Raw genomic sequence first — 26,888 nt, 5'->3', positions numbered from 1 at the left:
TTCCTTTTTCTTAACACCGTTAATACAGTTGCGACTTGACTTCGAGGAGCAACTCATAGAACGTGGTGTGGTAGCCTTTTTTGAGGTTTTTAAAGACTTTGGTGATTTTTGAAGCTTTTCCAAAACTTTTCCGACACCGTGCTTCGCAAGACGAAAAAAATCGCAAGATGACAAAACTCGCGGAACGAATTAATTTCGTCTTGCGAGGCACCACTGTATTGCAAGCCTTTTCTGAAGACATAATCTGTGTAGCCAGCCATTCACTTCTGGTATTCATTCTCTTTTTAGCCCAAAACCTTCAGCAGGGAGGAGTAACAAACCACCAACTGTGTGGTACCAAGAGCCTCATATTCACTTGCAGTGTGTTCAAAGCTGAGTGTGGCAGTACCATTTTTCATGATGCGAATCAGCAGAAAGGGCTAACAGTCAGTGGGCTTGATAAGCTTTCCAGTACATCCTAGATGTATATACCAGAGAGACAGCACACCTCCTTGTATGTTGTATGCAGTTGTTGTTGTTGTTGTTGTACCCCACCCATCTGGCTGGGTTTCCCCAGCCACTCTGGGTGGCTTCTAGCAAAATATAAAAGCATAATAAAACATCAAACATTAGAAACTTCACAATACAGGGATGTATTGGGAATTTATATAATTAAGCCTCTTTTTTCATAATTTCCCCATGAATTTTTTTATTTTAAGCTTTTATTTGTGAACTAAGACACGGGTGGCGCTGTGGGTTAAACCACAGAGCCTAGGACTTGCCGATCAGAAGGTCGGCGGTTCAAACCCCTGCGACGGGGTGAGCTCCCGTTGCTCGGTCCCTGCTCCTGCCAACCTAGCAGTTCAAAAGCACGTCAAAGTGCAAGTAGATAAATAGGCACCGCTCTGGCGGGAAAGTAAACAGCGTTTCCGTGCGCTGCTCTGGTTCGCCAGAAGCGGCTTCGTCATGCTGGCCACATGACCCGGAAGCTGTACACCGGCTCCCTCGGCCAATAAAGTGAGATGAGCGCCGCAACCCCAGAGTCGGCCACGACTGGACCTAATGGTCAGGGGTCCCTCTACCTTTACCTAAGACATGTATAGCCAGAGACATGTGTATAAAATATTTATGTTCTACTATTTCTGGGGTGTTCTTGGATTCTGCATAAAAGGAGACTCCATCCCCTTTTAAACATCTTCAGAGAGGCAGGGGTGAATAAAGAGGGTGTTTCAACTAAAGATATCTGGAATTCTTACTCATGGAGAAAAGCCTTCTGGAAATAAATTACTCTGCATATGCTAAAATTTTAATTACAAAAAATTATTCTGTGAAATCCAAGAACCCACACATGTTGAACAGCATTAATGGAGAAATTGATAGAATTGTTTCAATGCTGGCACAAGCTGTACTTATATTATTGTCCTATTTAATGTGCTGGATTTTTACAAATACAAAGTAAATACATAATATGCACACTTGTCAATGAAATCAGAAAGCAGTTAGGAAAACCTTGTTTCAGATTTTTCAGATGATACTGATACGACAGCACTGAAGCATCTGAAAGAATATCCATCTATACATTGTGACCCTTTTCAGAGACACACTCCAAACAAAGAATGCCTTACAAAGAATGCCAGATATACAACTTTCAATTCTCAACAGTGTATTATTCACCTAGGTAAAGATATTTAAGGAGAGAGAGCTAGATTCTTAAAATTTTTAGTGTCTGCCAACAGACAGAAAAGTCCTACCAAGCTGTTATGGATCTGCTATGATATTTGGTTTAGGCTTGACACTGTTCACAAGTTATAGTTGCAGCAACTGTGATTTAAATAAGTAATGTGAACTGTAAAATGTAGAGAATTATAAAGTTCTAAGAGCACAATCCAATAGTTAAGTGAACTTAAACCCTTTCATTTCACCGGGTGTAAGTACTTCCAACTATTGGATAAATGCTGCTGTTTCTCTTAACCACCATACTGCATTTACTCTTTTAATGTATCGCTCTAAGAAAGTCAATACAAAATTGCAGTCAAAATAAAGGTAATACATACGAATTGCGTGCAGAGCTCCAGCTACTTAGAGAAACCTACAAACTCAAGCAGAGACAATATGAGATTACTTTGCTGCAAGAGCTCTGTATTGCCATGATATATTAACGCATGAAGCAATGGGCCAGGATTCTGCTGCAAATGAAGATTCTCTCAGACTTAATGCATTACAGTTGTCTAATAGTAAGCTGCATGATGTTCACTTCTGTACCAGGAAACTTACAAGGAACTCAACGATAGCCACTAGTAGGAACGAATAGCTGGTGGCACTGTTGCACAGTCTTCTTCATTGAGGGTTTTGTCGATTACAGGCCTATAATCCAGAGTAACCTGGGGAAAAAACCAGTTGTTTGTCTTTGTTAGAAAGCTGACTGCACAGCAAGAGTCAAGCTACAACTTTATTATTTTGCACTTTATTATTATTTTGCACTTAAAATTATTCAACCTCATTACAATCCAAATGAGGAATCAAAATTTCTTTAAATTGAGTTCTTTTTGTTGTAAAACAAGTCCCAAACTATGCTGGATATATAGGATTCCTAATTTCAAAGGCCAAGGTGTGGGGGGATCACATACCTTCCCAGTCTTGACATCTACATAAGAGAGAGTATGCTTTCTCCAGTGCTGATCAAATGATTTCTTCTGCTGCCCTTGGATTGGTTTGGAATAGTCATATTCATCAATCCTTACCTAAGCAACATAATGTAAGAGTGAGATAACGGCAACAACCCAAAGCTCTGCTCAGAAGATGACACCAGCCACGTACCAAACAGCCCTAAATATTAAAGCACATTCTAGTTTCTTTAGGAATTTACAAGAGCTAGAACTGAATATGGAAGCACTACCTATTCTTCTACAAATGTGCAATTCCTTAGGTTCTAGCTTTCATTACCTCCTCAGTGAAACCAGCTTTTTTGTTGTGTCTGTGGACACGCACTGCCTTAGCTTTTACAGTGGTACCTCTGGTTAAGTACTTAATTCGTTCCGGAGGTCTGTTCTTAACCTGAAACTATTCTTAACCTGAAGCACCACTTTAGCTAATGGGGCCTCCTGCCGCCGCCGCACCATCGGAGCACAATTTCTGTTCTCATCCTGAAGCAAAGTTCTTAACCTGAAGCACTATTTCTGGGTTAGCAGAGTCTGTAACCTGAAGTGTATGTAACCTGAGGTACCACTGTATTATATAGAGAGATGCTGTATTAAATATTTTAGCTACATTATAAACAACTGAAATGTGGAACTGCTGTCCTGTAAGGCCAATAATTCTGATTTTTAAAAGGTGCTGATGGTACCCACAACACTCATTTAGAAGAGATGTCAAAAAGGGCACTGGTAGAGATATCTCCATGAGACTGTGGAGCAGCTTAGGCTGTGCTTCTTTCTTACAAAATTAATTACTGAGGTACCTCCAGTTCAACGTGTTGGTACATGCAATTCTGCTTTAAAAATAAATTGGCTCATTGGCAATGAAATGGAAGTTAGGGTGTGACTGGGCAGAGATGTGCAAATTTTGCTTTAAAGCTCAAGTGTTTTTGAACCTGGCCCGCCCAACTCCCTTAATCTTCCCCAGCCCCAAACACTAATAATGCATCACACAGATTAATATGCACATCTGCAGTGACATGTAACCTGCTGCTACAAATGTAAGCATTTGTAGACTGGAATACTTATCCAATACCGAAATTAGATGTGGAATAAAACAGGAAAATTCTGATGCTTCTCCTAAAACCACCCAGGAAGATCTGTCCTTGCAACAAAGCAGCAGTCCTTTCTTTCCAAATCAGGTTGGGAGTACCAGGGGTAGCAGCAACACATATAAACCCAATATGTTTCAATGAGAACTGTTCAACACACTCTGGCTGCTCAGAGGAGAAAAGCTCCACTTGTCTCAGGATTCTGCACCTTCCTGGAACTTTGTTACCACTATTTCCATATGACATTCCGCTTTCTCCCTCCCCCTCACCAGCCAACATAATCAATGTTCAGGGATGGGCCACAGGTGATACATAAAGAAGCTGTGCATACCTTATAATCCTCCCTAGCATGAGCACCACGTGACTCTTTCCGAGCCTCTGCACCATAAATAGTTTGTAAAGCACAGAGCATTAGATTTTGTAGTTCCAAAGTCTCCACCAAGTCAGTATTCCAGACAATACCTAAAGGTACAATGAAATGTTAGGGGCATTTCAGCAGTCCCAATATACAAATCAGACAAAAGCACAACTCTGCTTGTAGACCTAGGCTGCAATTCTATGCTCTCTCTCCTAAAGTGAACACTTGCTTCTGAGAAAACATGTCTCTGTAGGTTTCTCATATAAAACTGTTTGAGTCATGGCCTGCAAAGCTGTCTTGCATGCAGCTTAGGGATTATAACAATTGTGTCAGTGTCATGAGCCTGAAGTCTGTGCTATATTCCTAGTTAAAAATGTGAAAAAATATTACAGGAAAAAAGGCAGCACTCTCCCCTCTTCTCTTCCCCACTAATATCAGGGGGGGAATGACAGAAATACAAAAAAGTCATTAATTCAACTGTACCACAGGTCTATTATTATTAAATATTAAATTTCTATACTGCCCTGCCTCCAATGATCTCAGGGCAGTTTATAATATAAAAACATAAAAATATGTAACATAGTAACAAACAAAAACAATAACCCCGCCTTTAAAAGCTTCTCTAAAGGCATTGGAGAAGAGGAATATTTTTGCCTGGTGCTTAAATATATGTGATGAAGGCACCAGGCAAGCCTTCCTGGAGAGAGCATTCCACAAACAGGGAGGCACTGAGGAAAAGGCCCATTCTTGCGTTGCCACACTCCGGACCTCTAACGGTAGAGGCACACGAAGGGCCTCAGATGATAACCGCAGGGTCTGAATCAGTTCATATGGGGAGATGTGGTCCTATCATCTGTGATCAGATGGAATAACATAATTTGTCTGACTGATTTGCCACCTTACAAAATAGCTCTTCCAACAAGGCAGAATGTATTGCATTTTGAGTGCACAGATAAGCACAGAAATGAGCACAAATTAAGTTCCATCTAATTTTTAAGCTAATTATTAGACCTTATATTTACAGAGATGACCCCAAAGTATGTAGACAAAGCCTGGTGAAATTCCAAAATTCTACTTCCAGTGATGAGGGAACAGGTACCCTGAACAGTAATTGTAATTGTAAACAGACAAAAGAAGCAGGAGCTAGAAAAGAAGACTTCTACTGCTGTGGAAAAGAACTGTGTGGGGCCTCTTCTGATGGGAGGTCATGTTTCTACAATGTCTGGCAAGATCCTGCAGTAGAGAGAGGAGCGGTTACAGCCCATATCATAACCTTCTCCACTGAAGAAGAAACAGAGCTATGCAAAATAGGCAATGACAAAAACTTGCATGTCTGCTTAAGTTGTGTAAGTTGCCACCACCCTAGAAGAGCATGTTCTATGTTCCTAAGCAAGCCTTTCTTGGCACAAAATATTAACTATTGTGCTAATTTTTCTTTCTTTTCTTTTCTTTTTGAAGCACAGAGTAGACTCAGGACTGTGTAAACTAGCGGTTTTTAAACTGTGCTCCACAGACCTCTGGGATTCCTTTGAAGCTATCCAAGGTTCCTCAGTGAGATGAGCAGTTATGGTGCAATCCCATCTCCTGAATGAACAACCTGCCTACTGTTACCAGTCTGTCTTTGCAATGTGAAACTGCTTGAGAATGTTCTAGGATACACTCTTAAGGTCCCATGGGCCAGTAGCAAGAATGAGGAGGCCTAAGCAGTGCTCCACAAGAACATGCTCCAGAAGTCCTAATCGAGAAGTCAATGTGGGAAGTGTTCCCTGAAGGTCAAAACTGTGAAAGTCACCTATATGTCTGGCATTTGTCAAACTGATATTTAGAAATGCACTACACAAGCTGTTACCCTTGAAATATTTTCTCTGTGAATCTGTGGTCTCATTAATACTTATTTTTAAGTCAAACTGACGTTGCATTTCTTAACAGCAAAGTTCTCTGAACTGCATATGCTGGTAGATGCCACAATCATTTACTTGCACACCTCTAAGAAAATGCCAAGCTTACAATGCTACATTCAGACAGTCTACCTCTATCGAATGTCTTCAAATCATCCATGTTGTTATAGAGACTGCTAATTTGCTCACAACCTTCCTGTAGGACGGGACCTGTACGGAACACTGCAGCATGGGTCTGCATTGTCTATAAATAGAAATAGAGAAACAATACATTGATTGGAAATTCGAAGAAAAAATTAACCTCCTACAGCTGCCAGAATGTTCAGTTGTCAAAATCTGTTTGAATACTCCCATATCACTTTCTACAAACCCTCAAGTCCATACTCATGTGCAGTAACACCACTGTCTTCAGTTAAATCACCCTGGTGCCTAAGCTGCCCTGGCTATTTCTTAATGGCTCCATCACTTCCAAGAGAATTTACTCCAGGCTGCAATATGTAACCATCAACACAGACAGCCTGCTATCTTTCATAATCTGTATAAATCTGAAATACTCTGAATGCAACTCTACCTATGCATAAAAAGGAAGGAGTAGAGTGCTGAGGTTCTGGACATGAAAGCAAATTTAACTTGAGAAGTGCAACAGCCCTTAGGGATGGAGTGTAGAAGCAGGTTCCATTTGCAGAGGAACATCCTGATTGTATTCTGAGCACCATTTACTACAACCATGTGAAGCAACTTAAGCTGAAAGTTAAGGAAGGTCACCTAGGAAGCTTTGCACATGAACAGGAGTTTCAACCTAGGTTTCATGGGTGTTTGCCAACTTTTAGATCATGAATGGATAATCAGCCCCTCCATCTTGAAAATACCAGAGCACAAAATTTTAAAAAGAAGAAAATCATTTTAGAAAGGCCAGAAATCCAGTTTTCAAGTCAAAACATTATATATCTGTTCTAGCAATTCACATTACATGTTATTAGCCTAGCCTCCAAGCAAACTTATATACCTTTTGCATATTAAGTCTCAGATCCGAAGTTCTTATGCTTCCATTGGCAAAGCGCAGCTTGTCAAGATTTGCTACAGATTCTTCACCCGCATTTGGTTTAATTGACGGAACTGGCTCTCCTAATTAGAGTAGACACAAGCATGATTCAGCTACAGTTAAGTCTACAAAAATCAGATAGCAGTCAGGGTGAGAGGAGGAAGGCAAGAAACAAGAGGAATATATCGCCAATCAGTAATTCCATTATTTCCTAGTAAAATTCTCAGTGCCTGCCCAGCCCCTTCTGATAAATTTGGTAGGAAGGGAAATGTTTTTTCATAGGCATTAATAGTTTCTTGACCTTGCTGGTCAAGTGAAAAGCTGTTACCGGTCCCACGTCTCCATGCAAGCCCCAATTCCTCAGTCTTTCCCCTGGGAAGGATAATGTGGAAAGAGTGGTCAGCCGCTCCCTGCCGTTTGAAGGTGCCCCTGCTTGAAAGAGCAGCACCAACCTCTCCTGAGTAAAGGGCTGGTTGGCAGCATGCTGGTTTGGGCTCTAATGCTCAAAGGCACCCAGCCCTTTGAAAGCCTTTCGAGGGAGATGAAAAACGAGCAAGGAGACCTACCAGGTTTGCAGGATTCCGCAATGCTAAGAGCACACGCACGGCCAAAGACCACCAAATCTAAGAGTGAGTTTGCTCCAAGACGATTAGCGCCATGAACAGAGGCAGAGGCTGCTTCCCCACAAGCATACAAGCCAGGTACTATTTGATCTCTGCCATTTACATGAGTAATCACCTGCCATTAAAAATAAGTGTGAAATCAGTATAAGCATGACAGTGACTCTATTCACATGAAGAGGGCAAGTGTGGTGACAGAGGTGGTGGGACCACGCATTTACCCCACTCCTCCTGTTCCTGCCACTGTTGTGTTCAGCAGAACTTCATGTGTGGAGAAGACTTCTCACTGCAGAAAGATCCCTGCATGATTTAGAACCCTGATTACAGTGGGTTCTAAAACCATGCAGAGATCCTCCATGGACAGAGAAGTCTCCCCAATGCAGAAGTTAGTGAGAGCACAGCAAAGGTAGGGGCAAAAGGAGCCACACAGTTTTGAGGGTGGGATACACACAGTCTTTGTCACCATTTTTACTACTGACTTTCTTGTAGTCATTTTTTAAAAGCTGTTGGCTAACACAAGGAGTGAAGGTGGTGATGGCAGAAGGCAGAGAGAGAAGGGAGAACCAAAGACCCACAGGCCGAATTAGGTCTGCTTGGAGGTTGGCATTCAGGCTATTTTGGGCTAACCAAACCTACGTTAACAAGGGAAAATGTCATAAAACATCATGCTCAGGAAAGGTGGACCTGGTTAGCCCTGAATACCTGCAAATTCTTCATTTGCATTCCTGGCTTGGAGATGCAAAGGAAGAGCCAGGGCTACAAAGGAAGAATCTCCCTTTGCAGCTACAGCTTGAACTTTTAATCACCTAATGTCAGATGACTAACAGGAAGGCAGACCCGTCCACCTGTCAAAGTGGGCTAAAGGTAAAGGTACCCCTGCCCGTACGGGCCAGTCTTGCCAGACTCTAGGGTTGTGCGCTCATCTCACTCTATAGGCCAGGAGCCAGCGCTGTCCGCAGACACTTCCGGGTCACGTGGCCAGCGTGACAAGCTGCATCTGGTGAGCCAGCGCAGCACACGGAACGCCGTTTACCTTCCCGCTGGTAAGCGGTCCCTATTTATCTACTTGCACCCGGGGGTGCTTTCGAGCTGCTAGGTTGGCAGGCACTGGGACCGAACGACGGGAGCGCACCCCGCTGCGGGGATTCGAACCGCCAACCATGTGATTGGCAAGTCCTAGGCGCTGAGGTTTTACCCACAGCGCCACCCGCGTCCCATGTCAAAGTGGGCTATTTTTTCACAATTATATCAATCAGTATGCAGAAAACATCCACAATATTCCTATTTGAATATTACTTCTGGAAAATTACCTGTCCTTTGTAGTTTGTAGGAATACCTCCCATATTGTAATGCACAGTGGGCAGAACAGGAATGGGTTCTTTGGTAACATCCACACCAGCAAATATCATAGCAGTTTCTGAAATCCCAGGAAGACGAGTTGCTAACTGCTGAGGTGGCAAATGATGCAGTTGCAAGTACACATGGTCTTTGTCAGGCCCACATCCTCTGATGTTAAAAGAAAAAGTGTTTTAAACACACTCATTTTCACAGTCCTATCTAGAGGCAAACTTTTAAAGTCATTCATCATCTTATATAGGAAGGAAAACAAGAACAGCTCTCTTGGTGACAGGAACTAGCCATCTTTTTCAACCCACATTTCACTTTCCATTTGCTAACAGTTTGTAAAGTTTAAATAAATGAAACACATTTCTTACAATTAGGACTCATATGTGGTAGCAGGTCTGAGGCTTGTCCATGTGCCCTACACCCCCTCCTTCCAGTCTGTAGGTCATAAACATCTCTACATTTGTACGCAGTCACCTGTCTCCTAAATCCTGGGAAGAACTGTATTGCCAGGAGGACATGTTCAATATGGTCTGAGTGAAATACTATTATTCTTTAAGGTAGCTTTCCTTAATCCTGGGTTCCCAGAAGCTGTTGGACTACAACCATCCACCATCCCCCATCAGCACTGCAATGGTCCAAGATAATGGGGGTTGTGGTTCAACAACATTTGGGGAACCAAGGCTTTAAGATACTGGACTGGTCAATGTTTACAAACTGAGCAATCCCACATCTTCTATAATCATATTTGAAAGGTAGCAGTTACGGAAAACCAGACTTACCTTCCTTCTCGGATCTCAATAGTCATTGAACGAGACACAACATCTCTTGAAGCTAGATCTTTGGCAACTGGTGCATATCTCTCCATAAACCTTTCACCTTCACTGTTGATCAGAATGCCTCCTTCACCACGGCAGCCTTCTGTAATAAGGCAGCCAGCTCCATAAATACCTGCAAAAGAAGCAGTCAGTACATTATAAACTTTTTAGTGACTATATTTTACAGATGTTCCTCAGTGTCATAGTACCAGAATGAGACACCAATATTTTAATATCCAATGTAGTATATGTACCAGCTTCAAATCTTGGCTTTGATAATCAATCAAGCTTGTTCAATGAATGGCTTTTGAAAAGTCAGCATTCTCTCAGCCTCACATCTGCCAATATAGGGATGACAAACTACCAACTCTACAGGGCTCTTGAATACTGAGGATGTATGTGAAGTGATCTGAACACCTAAAGCAGGATATAAACACTTCTGCTAGCAGAATATTGGTTGCAATTCTTCCTTCAGTGAAATCACTCACATTTGTTCTCTATCTTTCCACAAAACACTACTTTACACTTAACTGGAAACTGGTGGTATTTTGTTGCATCCCAAAGAAATACTAAAATATAGCACAGAGTATTTCATTCTCATAAGACATTCTGCTGCTGATTCTAAGGCTGCCATTCTTCAGTGGAATTCTCTAGCACAAGGCTGCCAAGATAGCAAATCAGAAACTAGCATAATGCTATAAAAATCATACTCCATTATGATTTAGGTTGGCATTCACATTATGCAAAATAATTAATGCCATTTTTCTTGTTATGACATTTGTTTGTTTGTTTTATTTACCATGAATGGTTGCTTTTGTGAATATACTGGGCATGCTTCCCCTTTTGTAGGGCTCTGAACAGAAAATGACAGCTGTACTGCCTTGGCTTTTAAAAGGCTTTTAATCCCAAAGTACACAAGCTCTCCATATTTACAACTGCCAACATAAGATGCCACCTTACGCACCTGACAAAACAAGTACTAGTTCACAAAAGTGTAATCTTTAGGGTAGTACAGAACTCTGCTACAACAGATTAACTTGTCTATCCCTTTGAAAGTTGACAGAATCTTTGGTGTAGAAAGAGTAGGAACTGGCAGAGGCAGAGCTTCAATCTTGAGATAAAGCAAGTGGCTTAAACTGTATATTATACAGTCACAAGGTTGCAGCTGGTCCAGAATATGGCAGCTCAGCTGTTGAGCAGAGCAGCCAGAGGGCCAGCAACAATCTGACAGCACTGCACCAGCTGCCAGTAATACAAGGTGTTGACATTGGTATACAAAGCTCTAAGTATACAAAGACTTTCTCTGTATGTCCCAACACACAGTTTATGAGAGAGAAGCTCTTCTCGCAGTATCACTGCTGTGGGTGGCTAGGAGGTTGCAAAGGAAAGAGAGAGGCATTCTGTCTCTGGAATTTCTTCCCAAGTAAAGTCTGGCAGTTCCCTTCCCTGATTATTTTCAAAAGGAATTTGAAGACATTTTTATTTGTACTGTATACGCTTTTGGAAGCGGATAATTACATACAGGTAGTGCTGTTTTTATAACTCACATTTTAATTACTACATATCACATATGGTTTCATTGGATTTTATGATAGCACCCTCTGGGCACTCTTCTGAAAAGAAGATAAGGATACATAATACAAGACACTTAATAAATACATTAAAATATTTCCAAACCTGTTTCACATTTGTACATTTACATTGGGGTTACGTTCCGAGGCACTGAACGGCTTAGTGAAATCACATATATAAATCACATATAGCAGAGGCTTGACAACCATATGTCAGGAGTGCTCTGATGGTGTTTCCTGCTTGGCAGGGGGTTGGACTCGATGGCCCTTGTGGTCTCTTCCAACTCTATGATTCTATTCTATGATATGTGAAACACGACTGAGAAAGACTGCAGACAATCTGTTCTGCCATTGCCCCACCCCGTTTTGTGAAGTTTTCGTGATTTTTTGAGCCACTTCTGGGTTCAGCGTGATGCACGCATGCATGGTCGCACACATATCAGATGCGCCTAAAACAGTCACTGCCTGTATAGACATTTTTCTTAAATGTTTCCAAGACAGTCATTATCTATAGCTAGCCTCTTCAGACAACCATTTCTCATCTACTTTCTAGTAGGGATCTATTGTCGTTGTTTCTCATGAATATGTCCCTAGCATGAACAAGCTAAAGATGTATTATACTTCTTCATGGTTGCAACACAGGCAGAAAGCTATCAACTGCTTTAAGATTCAAAAGACAGCTCCAATAATCAGATGTACAAGCTTGTGTAAATCCTTTTAATCTGATGGAACAGTCATCCAAACTACGTACCGCAAGAGAGAACTACTCATCTGCCATGAGAAAGAAGTTCAACAGCTGTAGGCTGCTCCAATCCCAAATGCCCACCCTGGATTTAAAGGTTTAATGAGGTTTAATGAGTTTCACAGTAACCTCAGTTGTCTGCAATGTTCTAGAACATCATTTTACCTGTGGGATGGAACTGCACAAACTCCAAATCCTGACAAGGCAGGCCAGCCCGTGTTACCATTGCTGTGCCATCTCCAGTACAGGTGTGAGCAGATGTACAGCTGAAGTAGGTGCGCCCATATCCTCTAGGAAAAGAGTTCATTATTAGTATCTGGCCAGTACATTTCACACACACAAAGAAAACCAACAATTTCAGCTGCCTACACTTACCATGGAAAGCTAATGATTGACCATAACATGCAGATTTCTCCTGATTCAGTTGCTCAACTACGCGAGCAGGAATAATAAACCTCTGTTATAAAAATCAGGTATTTTTGCTTTCTCTTTAGCTAATTTAAGTTGGTGGGTTAATTTTTCTCCCATCGCTATTTGCCACAGTTCTCTGTACCAACAATCCAATGTCAAATACTTTGCAGTTTTTCAATTTTTGGTTATCACCCTGCAAGCAGCCATCAACATGAATACTATTTGTTCCACAGGTCTCACTTTCTCATTTTGTTCTGCCCAAATTGTTAAAAGAGTTAATGTTGGTGTGTGGTTTTTTTTGATGTGTGATATTTGCCATTTCTATAAAAATATCATAGTACATAACTGTGATACAGAAAATGGCCACCACACACACACACACACCCCTTGTCAATTACAATTTCTCCAACATTTTGTATTATTTGCATTTGCAGACATATTAGTGTAATGTACCACTGATGTAGTAATATTAAAGAATTCTCCCCATGGGTTGATGATATTGCTTTCTTTGATAAAATCATCCATATTTTCTCCCATGCATTTTGTTCTTTTGCTATTCCAATATCACTCACCCATATTATTTTCAAACCATCCAATATAATTTTATTTCTATCAAGATGTAAATAAATGTTATAGATTAATCCTTTTGTATTGGTCCTATGTTCCACATTTTGTCCTGTTTAGTTTGTTTCCCCCCTTTTGCCCTAATCCTTCAACCATGATTGGCTTCAGATCGTGATTTGTTGGTGTAAAACAAAACATAGTCCCTGGTTTGGGCACAAGAACTGTGGTTTGTTGCTCCCACATGCTAACTGGGAACAGCAATCTGCACATTCACTGTAAACTAGACAGGGGGAACCTCTGGATTCCTGTAAAGCAGGCATGGCCAAACTTGGCCCTCCAGATGTTTTGGGACTACAAGTCCCATCATCCCTGACCACTGGTCCTGTTAGCTAGGGATGATGGGAGTTGTAGTCCCAAAACATCTGGAAGGCCAAGTTTGGCCATGCCAGCTGTAAAGCAATTCCCTCTTCAGCTACATCCACCTACACCTGATGTCACGGCCAGCACTAGACACAGGGGATGCAAAGACAAAGCTGCAAAGGATAAAGACTACATTCCCAACTGTTTCTCTGCAAGAGCAGATTGCAGTTCCCACCTTTTAAATATGCACCAGCTGGCGTGGGAAAACTACAGCACTCTTTCCCTCCCATTCCCTTCTAACTCAATGTGAGTCATTAGAATAAAATTACAATTCAGAAGAGGTAATTTCTTTTTTTATTAACTTTAACAGGGCTACATGTTTAGGAAGATTATATATTGCATGAAATTCCTAATTTAAAGTGTAAAATATTCTTAGAGTAAAAGTCTGACTTCATGATCTTTTGTAAGCAGCCCCCATCTCTCCATTCCCTTTCATCTTTGCAAACAAAGTGTTGGGAGCATACGTTTGTTGACATGAAGTCTTATTTCCCACTCATATTCAATAGGAAAAGGGAAAGAATTGTTTAGTGGGCAGGATGCAAGGCTCACAGTATTAAGGGCAGAGAAAATAACCCAAAGGGAGGAGGGTTTGGAGGCTTCCCAATGAGTGTTGGTGGAAGCAGACTCGGTGTGGGGGGGGGGGGAGAGAAAAGGATGACAGCAATAGACTCCTCCCTGATCTAGCCCGAGGCCAGAATGACAGACAATTCCAGGAAGTACATTCACATATCATCAGTATGAACAGCTCATTAATATTACCCAGTGGCGATAATCGTATTTTTTGCTCTTAAACGATGTATGGTTCCATCTTCTATACAAAGTGCAATAACACCACAACATTCTCCATTTTCCATAAGGAGGTCAAGGGCAAAATATTCCACAAAGTAACTCGTATCATATCGAAGAGACTAAAGGGGGAGAGGGGAAGAAACATGTATTATTATTATTATTATTATTATTATTATTATTATTCAACAACATTAGGTTTTGGGGGTACTCTATGAGACTGTAACCCTGGAAGCAAGCCTTTACTAATTTTAATTTGTCAGAACCAACCTATTTTAGGCGGTTCATAATCAGGGATGATGGGTGTTACAGTTCAACAACACATGGAGAGGAAAACATGGGCTATTCCTTTCCTTGTGGATTACCTGTGCCAGGAAATGGACAGGGAGAATGCATCTCATGCTTGCTTTTTTGATGTTTTTAATTTTGTAGTATACTACCTTCTGGGTGCTCCCTAATAGCATAAAAGGCGGCTTATAAAATATTTTTTAAAACAACACCATTTGTCAATGAAACATAGAAAAACACATATCATGTAGCGCGATTCATGAGTGCTCCTGTATCTAGAAATGCACGCTGTGACGTTAACATATGAGAGTGCTGGAGATGAAATAGTTAAACAGGTTACCCAATCAGAACCCAGGGGGGTGGAGTCAGAGGGACTATAAAACCAGCTCTGGGAGGGGCGGAAGGAGGAGTTCATTGGGAGTTGGGTGGTTGGTTGGAGTGGGAGTGAATTGGGATAAGATTCTGTGGGTAGGTTGAGTTAGTGTAGCGAAATAAGCTGAGTAAGGAACAGTTAGGAACTAGGAAGACACCTCTGAGAGGTGGTTTAGTGAGTGAGAGCAGGTAGCGTAAGTTATAGGTCTGGATAGGCACCCCATGATTGTAATTGACTGATACCGTTTATGAATCCACACGCTTGTTAAACTGCAATAAATAAACAGAAGTTTATGTTCCAATTTAACCCTCACTGGACTCAGTATTGTACCAGGTAGGGCCTGGGTGGTGGCAGCGAGAAATAAAGTGGTGGCACAGGGATCAATAGACGGTGAAACATCCGGGGACCCTGTGTGATCGCCACACACGCCTCCTGTCTGTTTTGTCTGACTGTGCAGAAGACACATGGATGTGCTGGCTAAGAGTTTTACTGAGTCAGTTACTGATAGAAGTGCAACTATCAATTTCAAAAGTGATCCTTCTAAATCAGTGATCTTGATTCCCTGCCCCACCAGCATCTTCTTACCCGACCATACAGCGTGTGCAGCAGAGAGTGGCCTGTCCTATCAGCCACACAACAGCATCGATGAGCTTGTCCCCCTTTCCCAAACTTTAGGCTCTGTCCTCCAAAGGCACGCTGATAGATCTTCCCATCTTCTGTCCTGCTAAACGGCATGCCATAATTCTCCAGCTAAGGAATCCAAGTGGAACTTATTAGCCATTTAACCATCAGCATGAAAACAAGGAAAGTCTGCTTTGCACATATTTCAATTTTAGAAAGAATCTGCCATGTGAAAACAAAAAAGTTAACTTAGGCTAAATAAACTTTTGATTTGCACACACTGCTTCCTGGTTTCAAGAATCTGGCTTATGAACATTTGGGAACTTTCTAAAAAATTGGGGGAAATTAACTAGATCAAAGCAGGAGACCTCCACCAGTTAATGCGAGTTGTGTGCATTCTCCAAGCCACTATAAGAAACTCCTCCCTCTGGAACAACTTTGTTGAGGCTCAGTATATCCTCAGGGAAGTTGGCAGTGTCGGCATATTCACAGCTGCAATGCACCCTATAACAATCTGCTGGAGCACAACATTCTGTAGAATGAAGTAATACTGTACCATCTGACCTTACTATGAAGCAATAGAGTTCTGGAGCAATTTACAGAATCAGAACACGCAAATACAATGAAACAGTGCAATCTTCACTATGAGAAAACTGGTTTCTCCTACAAAGGAAAAATGGTTTTGAACATACCTCCAGAGGTTTGTTCATTTTTCACAACTGCTATAGTAGTCAGTCATGAAAGAGTATTTCAGAAAGACTCATTTTATACGGTGCTACTTATACCTCAATAACTGAAGCAGGAGCCTGTTCTGTCATATAATGAATTGCATCCTGGTCTCCCAGCCAATCAGAGCCTTTGACAGTATCATAGAAATGCCATCTCCAGTTATCCTCTTCCATATTCCCCAAAGCAGCATTGATTCCTCCCTGGAAATTATAAGCAAACATTTACTTAAATGCAATACTTAGCAATCAGTTCCTTTATAGTTTAATCTAGGTATGGATTTCGTTTTATCCACGGCTTCTTCCAGCATCTCATTCAGTGCTTTATCACCAAGCAGTTTACGGCCATAGTACTGGAAAGGTTAATCTTACAGCCTGCATCCAGGTTCAGTGTTTCAACCACATCATTCTCCTTATTGCTCCATTAAGACGGCTCCTTAAGTACATCTTCTTCCCTGAAGCAGGCATTGCACACAATTTTTAGACATATCCCTAATTCATTAGAAGAGATGCCATTCCACTTTGAGAGTCTTCTTAAATACCTCATGTAAACATAATGACTCAGTTTGGCCCTCAGGACCTGGGATAAACCTCTTGACTAAAGGCCAGGAGTGGGAGTGGGACAGGCAGCCTGATCTTACCCCAATTCCAAAATAGTTACAGCTCTAGCAAGAGAATGCTGCTTTAAGGCAGGGTGTCTCTTTATTGAACCACTCACTGTCCTCTCTGTGTAAATAGAGGACTGAAAGTCTGTGTCCTCTCTAGCCAAGAGATCATCTGATCATTGGGTCTTCGGTTCCCCCACAGCTTGGATGATGGGGGCAGTTCTAAGTGTTGGATCCCCAGTCGCTTGCGCTTAGGAACTTGCAGCATCCTGCTCAGAATTGTTTTCCTCTTTTCTTATCTGTGGGAACCTTCAGAGGCCCAATCCAATTTGTCACAGGGATGCACCTGCCTACAAGCCCATCTCGCCTCCAGGCAAGTCTTCAAATCTGAAGGGGGATAGAGCAGGAGTAGAAGAGAGGAAGAAAGTTATCACTTTATGATAACAGCCTCTGCTACACTCAATCTCAGACCTAATATCAGGTGCACCTGTAGAAGCTGCAGCCACAAACACGTGGTTTAATTTATAGTACCCTAAATGGTTGAGAAGAAGATAAATGCATTAAAACAAACAAACACTTGACGCCAACAGTTAATGAATCCTGCAACTTTATCCCTTCAAGGATTAAGGTCTGTCATTACCAGCTGGGACCGCAGCAATCACAGCAACCCAGAAGTGGCTGGAACCGGGGTGTGTGTGTGTGTGTGTGTGTGTGCGCATGCAGGGGGACATAACAGGCTTATGTGTGCTCCATCATTGCGTGCAATGACCAGGAATGCAACCCCCATATATCACAGTTGTTTACAATATAAAACAATATAAAAACATAAAACCAAACAATATCATCATAAAAAGTTAGAAGCAAGTTAAAAGCAAAAATAAATTTAAATATCCATAGACCATTGGGGGGTGGGGGGTGGGATGTCCTCTTCCTTGCCTTGCATAGGCCTGGAAGAACAGAAATACTTTCAGCATTTGAAAGTTCGCACAAAGGGCACCTGCTGAATCTCTATTGGCAGGGTGTTCTACAGGGCTGGGTCAATGCCACTAAAAGCTTGATTTCTCCACTGTTGTCAAATAAGGCTCACCAACTTGGGGAACGATCAAAGACATTTCTGCTGAAGATCTCAGTGATCAAGCTGGAATATAAGGGTTCAGGCAATCCCTGAACCCAAGTTGTTCAGGGCTTTGCAAATAAATGCAAGAACCCTGAACCTGGCTTGGTAGCAGATGGGCAACCAGTGCAGCTGTTTCCACAGTGGTGGAACCAGAAGCTCCCCATCAGCGATCTGGATGACTACCTCATCCAGGCTTAACTAGAGACAAAACACTAGAAAATGTCAAGTAAAGTTGAAGACAGAGCTTAAGTCCCAGAGGCCAGCAACTGGCAGAGAACCGTTACCTCTCCAACTGTCAAGGATAAGGATTCTAAAGCTAATCTGCATAAGTCCTGCTTGTTGGAGTAAGAGGAAGGGGTAACCCATTCCAGGATAGCAACCTTCACAGATGGAGAAATCATTGTTTCACAATCCAGACCTGAGAAAGTGGACATTATTCAGTGGATTCCTTGTGACCCATTCAAATTAGTCTTACACCTGCCATTTCCTGATAAAATCTGTCCCTCATGTGTCAAGGTCCAGATGAGCCTCATAACTCTGAAACAAGTTTTTAGAAGTAGTCAGTAGATAGCATAAGAACTGCAATTAGAATTCGAAATTTAGCTGATCTGTATCTTCAAAAGCTGTATGGCTTTTTCCCTAGAGCATTTGGACAAAGGACCAGCCATCCTAAAAACTAAGCTTAGAACAAAGGCACTCCCAAGGATCTATAAATAGCTTGATATATTTCATTTGCTTTGTGAAGAGAGTATGGAATAATTTGTAAGTGTAGTATTATCTCATCTGATGTTTTAGGTAATAGTAAAAATAATGAATTATACACCCCAAACTCGTGTTTTAACAACATAGCAAAGTATGCCAAGGAAAGAGATGGGCTGGAACCTTCTCCCAGACATGCTATATTTTTCTAAGTGAAGAGGGGCTTTTTGGTTGGTTTGTTTTAAAGGCAGAATAGTGAGTTCCGTGACCCCCACGTGCAATGTGAAGTGGTAGAGTCCAGACACAGGGCTGCCTCTTTGAGAACTAGGCCTAAGAAAAAAAGAGCAAAACAAATATATGAATGCACTTGAGTTGCATTCTGCTTATCACAATTTCAGTAACAGAGTTTATGCCCACAGATAGCAGATGGGCTCATTGGTTCTATACAACGTAACCCAGTGTACAACACCCAAATCTAGACAACACACAGCTTACTCCATCACTGTCTATAGTCTATGAACCACAAATTGGAATTGACTGGCCTCTTACCTGTGCAGCAACGGTATGGGATCTGGTAGGGAACAATTTTGTAACACATGCTGTGTTAAACCCAGCTTCAGACAAGCCAAACGCAGCTCGCAAACCTGCACCACCTGCACCCACCACAACTGCATCAAATTCATGGTCCACTACAGGATACTGTGTTGAGATCTGGTTGAGAAAAAAATATAAATGAACAGCCACATCATTTGCAACACCTAGCAAAATAAACCATAGAATAATTATAATGAATATACACATACATGAAGAGAGCACCATACTTGAACTCACTGTATTAAAAAGCAAATTTCAAACTCTATAGTTAATGCTGCCCACTGTTGATTTGTGACCCTCCATGCTTTGGTGAATCAGGAGCAAGCAATACGATCAAGTGCCCAGTCCACTCTTTTCACACGTCTTAATCAGTGTTAGAAATTCAGGTATATAAGCTAATTACCAAATGGCACCTTAAGCCGAGGTTACAGTCACCACAATGCAATGTCTAGGCACCATTTCCCCCCTCCCTACAATGAGTTCTATTATTATTATTATTATTATTATTATTATTATTATTATTATTATTTTCATTTCTATGCCACTTTATATTTTAAAGAAAAAAATCTCAAAGTGGTTTACAACACATGAAAACATCAACTAAAACAATTAAACAAATTCAAGATTCGAAGAAAATATTTCAGTTCCTTCTCTAAGTGACATTTTGCTTTCCTTGTATTTATTTACCTACTTAATTTATATAGCTGCCCCATAGCAGAAGTACTCTAGGAAGCCAGAATGATGTAGTGGTTAGTATGCTGGATTAAGCCCTAGACCAGGGTACAAATCCCCACTCAGTCATGAAGCTTGGGCCAGTCACAGCCTCTAAACCTACCACAGGGTTGTTGTAGGGATTAACTGACGAGTGAACCATGTACCCCTGGGAGAAAAAGCTGGGATATAAATGTAATAAATAAGCTCTTCTGCTTACCTGCTTAAGAAAGCTGGAAGGGCCAGCCAGATGGAGATGTCAGTTGCCAACCTGGCATCCAGAGATCTCCACATGGTTGCAACTGGACCCGCGCCAGTCGCAAAGGGCACCTGGCGCATGGCTAATGTCTAATGCTGGCCTTCCTACAGACTTCCGCAACCTGGCGCCCTCAAGATCTTATGGAGGACAACTTCCATCAACACAGCCAGCACAACCAATGGTTGGGGAAGGCTGCTATTAGAATATGTCCAATATGCCAGACAAGTAAGAACTTACTGAATCAGATACTTTGGCAGACGCACTTTTCTTTCCATAAACAGTGAAGTGAAAGTTGCGAGAGAGTGCCTGGCAAGCTGCTGGCCCCTGCTGAAGCAAAACAAAGAAGTGTTATAACTTATGTGATAAACAGTTATCTACATGAAGTACACCTTATCCTAAGCATTCTAATTATATACTGTAAAATGTTTAATATGAAGTAAATGCATGCTATTCCAGGTTACAAGTGGGATTTCTCACCTTTTTGTGGCATTTTCCCCCTGACACACAGAAACTCACCAGGTATAGTTTCCACACAATTGTCAAGAAAATATTGAAAAGGGAGATGGCCTATACGTAGAAGTGACTGTCATGAATTTATTTCAATCTTCTTCTTTTTTCAATGAACAGCATCCAGATTGCCCAGGGAACTTGTATATTATGGTTGCTAAGTCTAGCCAGAAAATACCATATCTATTACTGGGCATTTCCTAAAGCCAGGGACAGCCAATGCCATGCCCTCCGTGTTTTTGGACTACAACTCCCATCATCCCATGCAAATACCTGAAACTGCTGAACAAAATATAGGCTACATTCACACCACCACTTTTAATCACTATACCGTAATTACATTTTAAACAGTCGTGGTCCCCTGGAAATAGGATTGATTGTTAAATCACTCTGGTAATCGTAGCTCTGGGAGACAAATACGGACCTTCCAACAAATCTCAACATCCTTAACGAACTGGTTTCCAAAATGTAAATGTGGCCACACTGTAACAACTGGGGTTGCTCTTTGCATAGTCTCAATTCATAGATCAAGTCTGCTATTATGTTTTACCACATCGTCGTATTTGCTCAGATAAAGTTAGCATAACTTTACTTTGTTTTATTGCTTAAAGTAATTCACAGGAATGTATAACAGTACAGAAAAGCAAATCATTAACCAGCAATTAAGCTGTTCCAAGCACTTTAATGCATTTCTGAATTGCCATCTTTTTCAAAAATCAAACATTGGCAAGAATTAATGTAAAAGAGCTCAAGGATAAGCTAAATGTGTTCCTTCTTCAAATGTGACTTTACCTTTTAAATTCATTATTCACAGACAAGTCTGATTAATTTAAGTTGCCATTCTTCAGAGGTTAGAACAGAAATCTCAAAAATAAGAGGAATCTAAGCACCAGACTTAGTAGAAGAATTATGACTGGATGGAAAGACTCTCTGATTCTATGCATATATCTATGTATATATGTTCTCTTTGAAGGAAAGGAAAACCCTTGTGAAAACCTCAACTGGTTGACATAGAAATATTAGAAAAATAAGCATCAAGTAAGACTGAATAATAAACAGTTAAGACAAGTTACCATGGGTGATCTTTCTGAGAACCAGATTTCAGCTTCATTAACTACGAACCCCAAAATCTGGGATCCTCTCCAAACCTTTTTTAGGATTTTGTAGTCATTTTGTAGGGCCACCAAACTGAGTAATTGCTACATCAAACTGGGGTTGGTAGGGAACACTCAGAAATCCAACACTGTCCTAGTCACTCTGGACTGGTGCCATGTTTCATAGCCGTTTTGTAGCATTTGGTAGCTTGAAACCCTGCATTTTGTAGAGTAACTGGTATTCAAACTGGTATCCTAGGTATCCCCCCAAACCCCAACATTGTCCCATCCACTCCAAACTGGCGCCAAAGTTCTGTAGTTGTTTTGTAGGGGTTCTGCAGTGAAAAGCCCATATTTGGCAACACCAGCACAGTAACTGATGCATCAAACCAGGGTTCCTGCTTAACAAAACTCAAAATACAACACTGTCTGATTTACTCCAAAGCAATGCCAAAGTTTTGCAATTGTTTTGCAGCCTTCTTGTAGTTAACCCCCACATTTTGCCGATCTCCAAAAGTGGGTTACTATCTTACTCAGAAGTTAATGAAGCTACACCCAGTTTAAGTAGCAATTCCTCAGTTGGGGTGGGGCAGACCTACCAAACAAAACCCTACAAAATGGCTAGAAAACTTTGGCACTGCTGTGGAGTGAATGGGACAATGTTTGGTATCAGGAAAAACCTATGACCCCTGGTGTGAGTATCAATTACTAGGTTTGGGGGCACTAAAATGTGGGGTTTGTGCTACAATACCTTTCCCACCCCGATTTGGCCACAGTGATCCATGTGACGGTCACCTCCAGGCTTGACTACTGTAATTTGCTCTATGCGGGGCTGCCCTTGAAGCTGTCCCAGAAACTCCAGCGGGTGCAGAATGCTGCAGCGAGGCTCCTCACGGGGTCTCTGCCATGGGAGCATATTCACCCAGTGCTTTTCAAGCTGCACTGGCTTCCGGTGGAGTACAGGGTCAGGTTCAAGGTGCTGCTTTTGACCTTTAAAGCCCTTCATGGCCTAGGACCCTCATACCTACGGGACCGCCTCTCCTGGTATGCCCCACGGAGAGCCTCAAGGTCCACAAATAGCAACACCCTAGAGGTCCCGGGCCCTAAGGAAGTTAGATTGGCTTCAACCAGAGCCAGGGCCTTTTCAACTCTGGCTCCGGCCTGGTGGAACGCTCTGCCTCATGAGACCAGGGCCCTGCAGGATCTGATTTCTTTCCGCAGGGCCTGTAAGACAGAGTTGTTCCGCCTGGCCTTTGGCTTGGAGCCAATTTGATTCCCTCCCTCTCTTTCTTTTTTCTTTTCCTTCTCCGCCTGCGATGAGGCTACATTTTAATATTTTAATGTTTCATTATTTTAATGTTGTATTTTAATTTTGTTTTTAAGTTGTAATCATTCAACTTGTTTTTATTATTGCTTGTAAGCCACCCTGAGCCCTGCCTTGGCTGGGGAGGGCGGGGTATAAATAAATAAATAATAATAATAATAATAATAATAATTACAAAACCCTACAAAATGACTACAAAACCCTACAAAGGGTTTGTAGGGAATCTCAAGTTTGGGGTTCATAGTTAATGAAGTTCTAGATTTCTCTCTGCTCAGGACAAAATGGCCCTTAGGTAGTAGCCCTGTAATGGCAGCTGAGGGTGGGATAGGATTCAGCATTCACAAAGAAGAGTCTGCAGCTATTATGCAAAACAAAGTGGCAGTATTTCAACTGCAAACAAGCATTTCAGCTTGCTTTACAGTAACCACAGAATTTCCTAAACATGTAACTGGTTATGGAATAAGAATCACTAAAGTCTCCCTCACGTTAAAGAGAAAGCCCTAGTCAACCTTGAATCTAACTTTCAGCTAAGAATGAGTATTCATTTAAATGGTAAAACACAGGTTAGAAATGGCTTTCCAAAGAAGTTCATAAGTTATTCCACCCACCCCCTTTTGTTCCTTCAAGCATTTGCAAATGCCTATGTTAGTAATTCATGGCCTCAAATAGTTAATTAGTTCATTTATATACCGCCCTTCATCACAAGATCTCAGGGTGGGTCACAGAATAAAATACAAGACCAAAATACAAGAATCAAAAACAACAAAACAATAACCCACCTTCCAACTTTTGTAATGCTTCCATTGGTATCAGGAAACACACGAGAGGAAACCATTTAGATGACAACTTCTCAAACTTCAAGTAGAAGCTCAGTAGTTGGACTTAAAACTCTTTCATATTGGCCACTAAAAGATAACCTTTCAGTTCTCAAGGTAGTTTGGGTGAACTGCCCCACATACCTACTTTATAAGGAGCATTTTGGGCAATGTGTGGATATGACACAAATGAAATGTTAAGTGCAGTTTTGATAGGGGACCAGTTTGGAAAGCCTTCTTAATACACCTTCTCATAAGCCCTATTTGACTTCGACAGCACTTGTAAGCAGTGCCCTGCCCCTCAGAAACACTTTAAGCTCCAGGGCAAATGAAGCAGGAAGACTCCTCACTTCATGGAGGCTCCCTTCACAATCTAAAATCCTGCAAAATCAAGGTTTTTAGTCGCTCAAGCAGTCTCTATGAGTTGAGGAGGCTTCCCAATGCAAACCTTTGCCCTCAAACTAGTGGAGGGCTTAACAAAGAATAAGGATGATGCGCCAAGGAGGTGGGGCTTGGCAGCACTGCCCCTCACATGGGACACTATTCCCCACCTCATTGTTTATCAGTGACCTGATTTGCATCACTGTAAACCATAATTTAAACAAAATTCAAACTATGGTTTAAATTACTTTTGAGCAGCATTCACCAGCACAGTGCATTTTCTCGCTAAACCATACTTTAAAAATAAGAATGGTTTAGTGTAATGCACATACTGGGCTGCTGCTTGAATTGGTCCCTCAGTTAATGAACCAAGATCTCAAGCAGAAGTGCCAGACTGGCTTGGTGTTCCCCAAATGTGGTGGAGGAACCACAGGCCCAGGGACCAAATGTGACTCCCTAGGCATCTATAGCCAACCCTCTGGACTCTGTCAAGACACTTCCGCTCTCTCCAAGCTGCACTTCTCACTGGCCCTGCTCCACATACCTGGCTAGACTGTAATACCTGGCTAGACTGTAATACAAACAGCAAGCTACAGTTTGCAGCAGTCGTGGAAAAAGGCAAATTCCATACCAGGGATCAGTAGGAAAGGAACTGTAAAGAAAACTGCTGGCATCATAATGCTGAAATCTATGATGCAACTGAACTTGGAATAATGTGTACAATTCTGGTCACCATGTCTAAAAGTATGATATTGTAGAGTTGGAAAAGGTTCAGAAAACGGCCACCCCAATGATTAAGGGGGAGGGAGCAAGTGCCTTATGAAGAAAAGTTGCAGCATTGGGGACTTCTTAGTTTAGAGATAAGGTGAGTAAGAGGAGATACAATGGAAGTTTATAAAATTATGCATGGCATGGATAAAGTAGATAGAGAAAAGTTCCATCTCTCATAATACTGGAACTTGTAGACATCCAATGAAACAGAATGTTTGGAGATTTAGTCAAACTATGGAACTTGCTCTCGAGGAGACAGTGGCAGCCACCAACTTGGATGACTTTAAAAGAGGATTAGACACATTCATGGAGAAGGAGAGGGCTGCCAATGGCTATGCTCTACCTTCACAGTTGGGGGGCAGCAATACTTCCGAAAACAATTTTCTGGAAACTGCGGGGCGGGTGGGAGAAGATTGCTCTTGTGCTCACGTTCTTCCCAGAGGCATCTAGTTGGCCACTGTGAGAAGAGAACGCCAGACTAGATGGGCCATTGGTCTGAACCAGCCGGGCTATTCTTATGTTCTTATATAGATGCTTGAGCATCAAGAGAACTGGGTGCCAAGACCTGTTACACACAACAGAAATTCAAGGGACACCATCTAATTCACCCCGAAAGAACTGGTGCACCTGTAATCATTTGTACATGTGCCAAAACTAGCTGAGAGGCAGCACATGGAGATCCGCACTGATGCTTGCAATGTTCCCTAATTGTTCTTATCCTACGATTGGAAGATTACGACATGATCTTAGAAGCGTGGCATCATCTTAGAAGGCTGTGACTATAATGAAGGGAACCTGAGCTGCCTTTGAAACGACCTCTTCATCTTTTGTGGCTGAGGGGGGTGGGAGGGGTTATGCTTAAGATTTATTTTTAAAGGTATGCCATTCACATAATTTATGAGGACGCATAAATGTTTCGTAACTTGCTATGACATGTGACCCAAGTGGATCGCTCTGCTGGTTACAGTGTGGGGCTGATAATGCCAAGGTTGCAGGTTCCCTTATGGCGCAGCCGCATATTCCTGCGTTGCAAGGGGTTGGACTAGATGACCCTCAGGGTCCCTTCCAACTCTACTATTCTGCTTTAGCATAATATAGATCTGTCTATATGGATTACACATGTGAGGACAAGGATGGATCTAGGCGTCTATGAGAGAATCCGCCGCTCCGCGGGTGACCTTGAGGGATCAGCCACCCGCCTCCCCCTCGGGCTAGCCTACCCGGCAGGGTTGTTAGGTGGATCAGGGCCAGGGGCGGTGCCTGCATGGCGCACCGGGGTTATTTGGGGAACGGGGGAAGGGCGGCGGTGCGGAGCTGGCGAGGCAGCCGGGCAGCGGCGCCGCCCCCCTCTCCCTCGTCGTCCCCGGACGGCTGAGCCTTACGGGAGATCCACCCCGCACAGGACTCGCCTCCTCCTCCTCCTCCCCCCCAGGCTCCCGCCGCGCACTTACCGCGCGGAGCTGCCTCAAGCGCCGCAACGCCCGCGAAGCCGCCACTGCCGCCGCCATTTCGCACCGGCCCTCAGAAACTAGGCCGGGCAGAGAGCGGGCTCACTGCGCCTGCGCACCAGAAACGGGGGAAGGTCGCCCTGACCGAACAATTGTCGAGGGCGGGCGGGAGGAACCAACCAACCAACCGGAGAAGGGGGGACAAGCGGGAGCTTTCAAAGGCACCTCACGGTAAAGGAACAGAGACGTTAAATGCCT

At 42.3% G+C, this 26,888-nt stretch overlaps 1 protein-coding gene across 2 annotated transcripts; it reads right to left on the bottom strand.

Moving 5' to 3' along the window:
• Window positions 1–1,388: 1,388 nt before the first annotated feature.
• SDHA (succinate dehydrogenase complex flavoprotein subunit A) lies at window positions 1,389–26,786 on the bottom strand. 2 transcript variants are annotated; one of them, XM_028701651.2, is made up of 15 exons: window positions 26,634–26,786; window positions 20,528–20,617; window positions 19,276–19,437; window positions 16,366–16,509; window positions 15,545–15,709; window positions 14,272–14,420; window positions 12,283–12,407; window positions 9,769–9,937; window positions 8,953–9,148; window positions 7,589–7,760; window positions 6,987–7,105; window positions 6,113–6,224; window positions 4,056–4,186; window positions 2,607–2,720; window positions 1,389–2,360 (listed from the first exon to the last, which is right to left on the bottom strand). In XM_028701651.2, the coding sequence occupies exons 1-15, from the start codon at window positions 26,688–26,690 to the stop codon at window positions 2,274–2,276; spliced, it is 1,992 nt and encodes a 663-aa protein (XP_028557484.2). In that variant the 5' UTR covers window positions 26,691–26,786; the 3' UTR covers window positions 1,389–2,273. The 2 variants fall into 2 exon arrangements, with proteins under 2 accessions (XP_028557484.2, XP_028557485.2); XM_028701652.2 differs by having other exon boundaries at window positions 20,528–20,614.
• Window positions 26,787–26,888: the final 102 nt, after the last annotated feature.

Source organism: Podarcis muralis, chromosome 13, assembly GCF_964188315.1.
Source record: "Podarcis muralis chromosome 13, rPodMur119.hap1.1, whole genome shotgun sequence".
Classification (NCBI taxonomy): domain Eukaryota; kingdom Metazoa; phylum Chordata; class Lepidosauria; order Squamata; family Lacertidae; genus Podarcis; species Podarcis muralis.
Note: the sequence above shows the minus strand (reverse complement) of the source record. Positions and strands in the feature narration are given on the sequence as shown.